General features: G+C 57.9%; 1 protein-coding gene across 1 annotated transcript; it reads right to left on the reverse strand.

The window, feature by feature from the left end:
- Positions 1-281: 281 nt before the first annotated feature.
- Positions 282-7,542, reverse strand: MARCKS (myristoylated alanine rich protein kinase C substrate). The gene is made up of 4 exons (XM_039914862.1): positions 6,905-7,542; positions 2,838-3,382; positions 949-1,065; positions 282-327 (listed from the first exon to the last, which is right to left on the reverse strand). Exons 1-4 carry the CDS (start codon positions 7,004-7,006, stop codon positions 282-284), a joined length of 810 nt encoding a protein of 269 aa, XP_039770796.1. The 5' UTR covers positions 7,007-7,542.
- Positions 7,543-9,089: the final 1,547 nt, after the last annotated feature.

The raw sequence follows: 9,089 nt of genomic DNA on the forward strand, positions 1-9,089 counted from the left end.
AGGGTATTAGGAGAACACCTCATTACAAAACCTGGCTTACGGTGGTGATCTCCCAAACCACCGAGTGACCCCGTCAAGACGTTGGTTGGGTTGCGGCTAGTTCCGTCACGAGGCTTAAAACCAGAGACTGCACATCCCAGTTCCGGAAAGCAAGGCTAACGCGCCCTTCGTTCCAAGTAAGGTAGATTCGAAATACATCTTGGAACGTCAGTTAAAATTTGGAGAGCCAGCAGACGAGAGAAGCCACAAACCGAGCAGTAAACAGAGCAGAAGAAAACGGATCACTCGGAACAAGAAATCTTCACCAGGAAGTGACGCTTCACCCGACTTAAGGGAGCCAGAGGTACAAAAGCGTTACCCTCATAAAGTGAATCATAACTGCTCCCCGCTTTCTGCTGATTTTAGATGGAACCAAATGGTAAATCCTCCCCTAAACACCTCCATTTCCCCCCATCCGACAGCTTTTACTCTTTTTCGCCTAAGCCAACTGTTTCATGAAGGTGTCACAACGCAGTGCCCTGAGCAACACAATGGAAGTTAGCCAAGAGGGAAGCAGGGACAACGCCAAGTACCGAGTGACTCTTTTCATGACAATTTTCCCCATTTCTCAGACTGCTCGTCCGTAATTCCCGAAACAGTTCCTTAAGGTCCGCCTCAAACAAAGCGAGAATCTTTCGACGGGGCGGGATGATTAACTTAAAAAATGTCCCGGACACTCCCATTTTTTCACGTTGTAAATTCAACAGGCCTCGTACGAGAGTCACAGCGTACGCCTCTCAAAAGGCAATCATCCGACACGTTAGGTATACGCAAATCAGGCCGGGAGTACAATTTAGGGGGGAAGAAAAAGGGAGACGCGTGCAGTCTGAGGGGAAAGCGCTAGCCACAGATTTTTACCCATCGGGGGACTTAAATCTGCCTCTGATGCCCTCGAGGTCTACCGCTTACTAGAGAATCCAGGACCGGCACATCAAGACCGACAACCCGAAACGAAATTTCGACTCGGTGGCCCGCGATACTTTCCTCCGGACAAATTTCGCAGACCTCCTAGCCACCAAGAACCATCTACAGAAAGAAAAAAAAAAGACAACCCATTTATACATTTTATTCACATTTATTTTTCGCTTTTAGTGTGCTCACAGAAAATTAGAACACCTTAAGCAGGAGTTTAATAGCAATTTTTGTAAGCAAAGTTACATTCCATCTCTAAGTCAAATTGGTCAAAGCTTCTCCAGTATTTACAAAACATGATAGACAAGATGCTACACAAAAACCATTGCATCTGAAGATTTTTTTTTCCTTTATTCTCAAAGACGACTGGAAAAGAAAGCATTGTCTGCTGTAATCAAAAAACATACCACAGTATAAACAGTAACCATTCCACTTATCACAGCTTGGTTGAGTTTAAAATTTGTGTTTAAAAGGTCCAAGATGACTGCAATTTTACAAAAATGGGCAGGGTGGAAAGAGTTGCAAACTTCATGTGCTTCTGGATATCAAGATTTGTTTTTTATACAATAGTCACAGTTAAAAACACCCCGCTGGTAATACATAATTACACTTTATTAAGGTCATAAACCAGCAATAAACAATAAAGCCTATACAACTTGTATTTCTACTTAATCACCGACTGGTACAGCTAACATGAGATAAGTGAAAAGTTCCTATGGTTTAAATGAACTCCTAAGACTATGATTTTTTTTTCTTTTTTAAAATCTGGGTACTGATTATTGGGGTTTTTTTTTTCCTTTTTTTTCCTTTTTTTCTTTTTTCAATCCTCTCCTTCTCGGTCAAGATGTGTAGTGTCGTAAACCTCGTGGAACACCTGCCTGGCAAAGTACGCCGTAATAACTTTTTCTTCTTTTTTTTTTAAAAAAAAACAAAAACAGACAGACCCCTTGACATCACCGTTTTTTTTTTGGGTGTGGGTGGCACAGTATCTCGGCAATTCTCCGCGCCACTCGGCTCCCCCCAACCCTCGGGGATGACTTCATTCGCTCTCCCTTCTCGACCCACCCATCTCCTTCATATGTGGGCACGTCCTCGGATTGACAGAGAAAGTTTACATTTTGAAGACAGATGCAAAGTATGCAAAAAAAAAAAAAAACAAAACATTAATACTGATGCCAAAAAAAGATAAAACAACAATAATAATAATAATAAGAGGAAGGCGGCGGAGGGAGGGGGGGGCCTGAGCCTCTCTCCCCGCGGGGAGGCCCCCGTTGGAATGGCGGTCGACAGAATGATCTGAGAGGGGGGAACTGAAGGGAGGGACGGGGGGGCCCCCCGAGGGAACCCCAAGAAGACATCTTGAGCATCCCTCTCCGGCGGCGGACGAGTTCTCCGAAAACCAGTACCGGGCACCACTCCGACGAAGAAACGAACGAGGGGGAGGGGGGAAGAAAAGTCCTCGGATTAGCTCGAAAAATGGGGGATTTTTTTTTTCTCTCGGATTTCGCGGGCCCCCCCTCCGCCCCCATTTTTTTTTTCTTTCTTTCTTTCTTCTCTCTCTGGCGATGCCCTGCTTTTATTCCGCCGCCTCGGGCTGGGGGGCTTCTGGACTGGAGCGGGGGCGGTCCTCGTCGTGTGAGGGGGCGGCGGGCGGGTCGGCGACGGAGGCCACGGCCGAGGAGGCGGCGGGGGCGGCGGCGGCGGCGGGGTCGGGCACCGGGGCCGGGGCGGCGATGGCGGCCTCGGGGGCGGCCTCGTCGGGCTGGGCGGCGGCGGCGGCGGGCGGAGGCTCGTCGGCGGCGACCCCGGGGTCGTCGGGCTGGGCCTCGGGGGCCTCGTCGGGGCGGCGGGCGGCGGGCTCCTCCTCGGCCGGGGCCGGGGCCGGGGCCGGGGCCTGGGCCTGGGCGTCGTCGGGGGCCGGCTGGTCCTTGTCGGCGGCGCCGTCGGCGGGGGCCCCCTCGGCCTCGCCGCCCTCGCCCGCCTCCTTCTTGTTCTTCTTGAAGGAGAAGCCGCTGAGCTTGAAGGACTTCTTGAAGGAAAAGCGCTTCTTTTTTTTTTTCGGGGTCTCGCCGCTCGACGAGGGCGTGGCGGCGTCCTCGGCCTTGGGCGAGGCCTCGCCGTCGGCCGCCGGGGAGGCGGGCTCGGGCTCGGCCGCCTCGGGGGCGGCGGCGGCGGCGGCGGCGGGGGCGGGGGCGGCCTCCTTGGCCTTGGCCTCCTTGGCCTTGGCCTCCTTGGCCTTGTCCTCCTTGTCGGCGGGCTCGGCCGCCGGCTCCGGGTCCGGGGCCCCGGGGTCGGAGGGCTCGGCCGCCTGGGGCTGGTCCTGGTCGGCGGCCGGGGCGCTGCCGTTGGGCTGCGGCTCCTCCTTGGCGGCGGGCGCGGGCTCGGCGGCGGCCGGGGAGGCGTCGCCGTTCACCTTCACATGGCCGTTCTCCTGGGGGGAGACACAAGCGGGGAGGAGGGGGAGGAGGAGGAGGAGGAGGCAATCGGCAGTCACTCGGAGTCCTCCCCGCTCACGCCGCCCCCCTTTCAAACCCCGTCTACGCGCCCGACGCTCCACTAAGCGCCGGGCCGGCCTGTCGGGGAGCCATCCACATCCAGACTCCCAACTCGGGGGGGGGGGGGGGCGGCGGAATGGAAGGGGAAGAATAGAGAAGCGGCGCGGCTCGGTGGAAAGAGCCCGGGCTGGGGAGTCACAGGTCCTGAGTTCAAATTCATTCCATAGTAGTTACTGAGGGCTTACTTTGTGCGGAGCTTACTATGTGCGGGGGGGGGGGGGGGGGGACTATCAGTGTCCTTAGCCTATACAGTCCCTAGACGCTAAGTGATAGGAAAGACAGCAAGTCTAGAGTGAAGAGTAGTAAGATTCATTCAATGGTATTGATTGGGCGCTTACTATGTGCGGAGCACTGTACTAAGCGCTCGGAACGAACAAGTCGGCAACGGATAGAGACGGGCCCGACAGTCAAATCCCAGCGCTGCCACTTGGCTGCGTGATTGTGGGCAAGTCACTTCACTTCTCTTTACCTCATCTGTAAAATGGGGATGAAGACTGGGAGCCCCACGTGGGACGACCTGATTCCCCTGCGTCTACCCCAGCGCTTAGAACAGTGCTCTGCCCGTAGTAAGCGCTTAACAGATACCAACGTTAACATTACTAGGTATTTCTTAAGCGCCTACTCTGGGCCAAGCGCCGTTCCCAGCGCCGGAGGGCGTTACAAGTCGGCAGGACTTCAGACTTAGGACAGTGCTCTGCACATAGTAAGCGCTCAATCGACACGATTATGGGAATGCATCAGGTAGCCCCATTCTACAGAGGAGGTCACTGAGGCGCGGGGAAGCTCGCCCCAGGTCCCGCGGCTGCCGAGGGGGCGGGATTAGAACCCAGGACTTCCGACCGCCAAGCCCCGGAGCTGAGCCACCGAGCCACAATGCTTCCCTCCGGGGTCACCGTGTGCCCTCCCCAGCGCTTAGGGCAGTGCCCCGCACACGGTCGGGGCTCAATAAATACGACTGAGTGGATTCCCCCCACTGGTATTTCGTGAGCCCCGAGCGTGTGCGGGACACTCGCCTAAGCGCCTGGAATGAAATGACTTGTCCGAGGTCACACGAATTCCCGGATTCCCTCTCTAGACCGTGCAGCTCGTTGTGGGCGGGGAATGCGGCCGTTTGCTGTTTTCGCTCTCCCAAGCGCTCAGCACAGTGCTCTGCACCCGGCATGAGCTCAATAAAGAGTTCAATGAGCTCGTTGTGGGCAAGGAATGCACCCGTCTGTTGCTATACCGTAGTCTCCCAAGCGCTTAGTACAGTGCTCTGCACCCAGCGTGCGCTCAAAGACGATTTCTGTGAGCTCGTTGTGGGCAGGGAATGCATCCGTCTGTGGCTATACTCTAGTCTCCCAAGCGCTTAGTACAGGGCTGTGCACCCAGCGTGCGCTCAATAAAGCCGATTTCTGTGAGCTCGCTGTGGGCAGGGAGTGTATCTATCTGGTCTAGTACACTGTCCCAAGCGTCGAGTACAGTGCTCTGCGCTCGGTAAGCGCTCAGTCAATACGATCGCTGGGACCTAGTTGTGGGCAGGGGATGTGCCTGGTCCCGTGTACCGCCCAGGCGTTCAGTACAGCGCTCTGCACTCGGTAAATACGATTGCTGGGAGTTGATTGTGGGCAGGGAATCTATCTGATGTTATACTGCAGTCTCCCAAGCGCTCAGTACAGTGCTCTGCACACGGGAAGCGCTCAATGAACACGATTTCTGTGGGCAGGGAATGTCTGATGTCATTCTGCAATCTCCCCAGCGCTCTGTTCTAGTCTACGGTCCCAAGCGTTCAGTACAGTGCTCCGCACTCGGTAAATACGATGGCCGGGAGCTCCCTGTGGGCAGGGAATGTGTCTGATGTTACTCTCCCGAGCGCTCAGTCCAGCGCTCCGCACCCGGCAGGCGCTCGATCGCTGTGAACTCGTTGTGGGCGGGGAAAGTGTCCGACTTTCCACTGTCCCCCTCCCAAGCGCTTAGTACGGTGCTTCTGCGCCCAGAACAGCGATCGGGCCGGGCGGGGAATGTGTGTGACGTGCCGCTGTCCGTTCATCCATTCAGTAGTATTCGTGGAGCGCTTACTATGTGCAGAGCACCGTACTAAGCCCGGTGGAACGGACAATCCGGCAACGGAGAGAGACGATCCCTGCCCATCGACGGGATTACGGCCACACCCGGTAGGGAGTCCGGTGAACAGAGGGAAGGGGCTCTCCTTCCCGGCCCCCGCTGGGGCAGGAGGGGCATCACCGGGGCATCACCGGGGCAGGGATGGACAGCCCGCCTCGACCTCCCCCCGCGAACCCCTTAGACAAGGGCGGCCCGGACGGCCCCGCGGGGCCGGTCCTTGGGCGGGCCGGGGCGCCTCTCGAACCCAGGACCCCCCGAAGCCAGCGGCAGGAGCGGCCCGGGCCGGCAGGGGGCGCTGCGGCTGCGGCCGGGCGGCCCCAGCGCTCCTGCTCCTCCTCCTCCTCCTCCTCCCGCGCCGAACAAAGCTCCGCCGGCGCCCCTCCCTCCCTCCCTCCCTTCCCTCCCGCCCAAACCGACCCCCTCCACCACGCCCCCCCCAAATGCAAGCCCCCCTCGCCGGCCGGGCCCCGCGGCGGCCCTCCAGCCCGCTCCTCCGCCTCCCGGAGGGCTCCCTCCCCGGCCCCCCGACGGCCCGGCCCCCCGACGGCCCGGCCCCCCGCGGCACCGACCCCCCGCTCCGCGCAAAGAGGCGCGGGGGCAAGCGGGCCCCGGGCGGGAGACCGCCGCCACCCGAAGCCGCCCGCCGGACGGTCGCAGAGCCCACGCACCCCGACCAAGAGGCGCCTCTCCCATCCCCCCTCCGCGGACTCCACTGGGTGCAGCGGCGGGGCACGCCGATACCTCCAAATCGAGACGCCCCCCTCTCCCCTCCTCCCCCCCCCCCCCCCAGGTGACACACGGCCACGCACGGCCATCCGGACACACGCCCGCAGCCACACACGGGCGCGACTTCACTAGACCAAACCGGCCTCGCCGACAAGCGACACGCCAGCAGAGACCCTGGCACAATCCCCGCGAGAAAGGCCAAATCCGGACTCTCGGGCTGGGGAGGGGGGGGGATTCAAAAAAGAAGACCAAGCAAATCACGTTTCGCCACGCCATTTTAAAAGGAAACTATCCACCCCTCTCCCCAACTGTCCACGATAATCCAACAGGAGCCCCCGTCCCTCGAAAAGCCCCCCCCTCCCCGCCCCCCCAAAAAGATCTCCAGGCCACGAACAATGCAAACCGTCCCTGTCCATTCCAGTTTGGGCCACGCTTCCCTCTCCGAAAGAAGCCGGGCCGCATCCGGGAGGGAGAACGGGAGAAAGGGATGGAGAGAAGGGGCGGGAGGGGCAGGAGAGGGCCGGGAAAAGCGAGCTGGGAATTTCTTTTTTTTCTCTTTTTCCTTTTACCTGTCCGTTCGCCTTGGAAGGCGACGAGGCCACGGCTGCTTCCCCGGGTTTGTCGGCGGTGGCTTCGCCCTTGGCAGCGGTCTTGGAGAACTGGGCGCCCATGCTGGCTTAATTCAACAAAGAAAACTCAACGGATCCAGAAGCGGGGGAACAAAGAGGCTCGGGTCGGTCTCGGATACCGGGCGACCGGCGGCGAAAAAGCAGCAGCCACAACACGCACACTCACACACACACGCACTCACACCAGAGGGGGAGGGGGGGGAGAGCGAGGGGCGTCGGAAGAGACGATACCCGACGACCGGTCCCGGTGCACTCCCGATCGAAAAAATCTCTATGTATTTTTAGCCGGAGCAGCAGCTCGGGAAGGGGGGTGGGGGGTGGGGAGTCGAACCCACACTCACTCACACACACACACACACACCCAAAAAGAGCCCCAGTGGAGTCGAAAAAAAAAAAAGAAGCGACGGAGGAATAAGAAAAAAAAAATCCCAGATTTGTAGGCGCGCCGTAGACGAGGGGAAAATGGAGAAATCTCCCCGGTTGCTAATAAGATGCGGAGTCCAACGCCCAAGTGCGGGGATGAATGGGCTTTTCCCGAGCGGTGACGGCAGGCGGCAGGAGGCAGCCCCCACCCCCGGCCCCGGCCCCACCCCCCACCCTCCTCCCCACCCTCCTCCCCACCCCCCCTCCCCCCAGCCCCCGGCCCCCACCCCCCGGCCCACCCCCACCGCCAATCCCGGCGCCGACACACTAAGCAGGGGGCCGGGCCTACGCTTTGCGCCCAACAATGGAGCCGCGTTGGGCAAAACCCATTTGCAAACCGAGCGGAGAGCCGGAGCTAACGTCCTCCGAATCCATCGATCCGTTTAAAAGGAGGAGGAGGAGGAGGAGGAGGAAAAAAAAAAAAGAAACCCCCAAACGCAGGCCCCGCCTCCTTTTTGCAAATAATAACGCATCCCTTTATTGCCCTCCGCGCTTTGTTGGGGAATTAATTAACACCCCGGGGGGAGGGGTTAACTTGACTGGCAATGAGTCGGGTCTGGCTGGATCTCGGTCCGTCTCCCCTCGCCACCCTTTTCCCCCCAGGGTCTTCCTCCTCCTCCTCTTCCTCCCCCATCCCATCCCATCCCCCCCCCCGAGCATATGCTTGTGTTTCTCTGTGTGTGTGTGCGCGCGTCCGAAGACAATGGTCTGACTTGTGGGTCTCTGCATTGTCCGTAGGCGATCAACAGATAGCGCCCAGAGCTGATTCGCTTATTTATTTATTTTAATTGGATGCGATGGTTCCATCGGCCCAATTCGGAAGGTCTTTAAACCCCAAAGATCGAGTTCTCCCGAAACGAGATCACGGGTCGGAATGGGGTCTGTCGGCCAGATGTGGGACACGCAAAAAGCAGCAGTCGCCACCGGTCCCCCCCCCCCCCCCCATCGATATTGGCAGGAAAGAAAATATTTTTGCTATTAGCCTTCGAGTCTCATCAGATTTCACCGCCTGATTATTCCCCATCCCAGGTCCTTCTGCTGCTGCTGCTTCTTCGCCCTTACAGTTTTCTGAAGCGCGGGCCAATGGTAAAAAGATTGCATTCTGTCAGTGGGCGAAACTCTGTAATTAATTTATCTTCGGATAAAACGAGATGGCACATTTCAACATGGATGAAACCGCGGCTCGCGAGCGACTCGTCTTCGACAGCCCAGATAGGAAGAGGGAGAGATGGAAAAGAGAGCGAGGCAAGAGACACAGAAGGGGAGGGGGGGACAGAGACACAGGGAGAAGGCACAGAGAGGGAAAGGGGGGAAGGAAGTGGGAGGGAGGAGAGAGACAGTGAGATAAAGAAACAGGGAGAGACAGAAAGATAAAGGGAGAGAGATAAAGAGACAGAAAGATAAAGAGGGAAGGAGAGAGATAGAGGGGAGAGAGAGAGGAGAGACAGAGAGAGGGAGGGAAAGAGGGAGAGACAGGGAGGAAAGAGAGAAGGAAAGATAGGGAGGGAGAGAGAGAGAGAGGGAGAGACAGGGAGGAGAGAGAGAAGGAAAGACAGGGACGGAGAGAGATAGAGGGAGAGACAGGGAGCAGAGAGAAGGAAAGGGAGGGAGAGACAGGGAGCAGAGAGAGAAGGAAAGACAGGGAGGGAGGAGAGAGAAGGAAAGACAAGGAGGGAGGGAGAGAAAGGGAGAGAGAGAGGGA

The sequence above is a fragment of the Ornithorhynchus anatinus genome, chromosome 19 (assembly GCF_004115215.2).
Source record: "Ornithorhynchus anatinus isolate Pmale09 chromosome 19, mOrnAna1.pri.v4, whole genome shotgun sequence".
NCBI lineage: Eukaryota > Metazoa > Chordata > Mammalia > Monotremata > Ornithorhynchidae > Ornithorhynchus > Ornithorhynchus anatinus.

Excerpts from the sequence above, each read along its gene's own strand:
- MARCKS (XM_039914862.1), bottom strand. The coding sequence starts at position 7,006 with ATGGGCGCCCAGTTCTCCAAGACCGCTGCCAAGGGCGAAGCCACCGCC. Across the intron at positions 3,383-6,904 it reads CTTCCAAGGCGAACGGACAG|GAGAACGGCCATGTGAAGGT; the intron begins GTAAAAGGAAAA and ends GTCTCCCCCCAG. Across the intron at positions 328-948 it reads TGCCGGTCCTGGATTCTCTA|TCGGGTGAAGCGTCACTTCC; the intron begins GTAAGCGGTAGA and ends GGCTCCCTTAAG.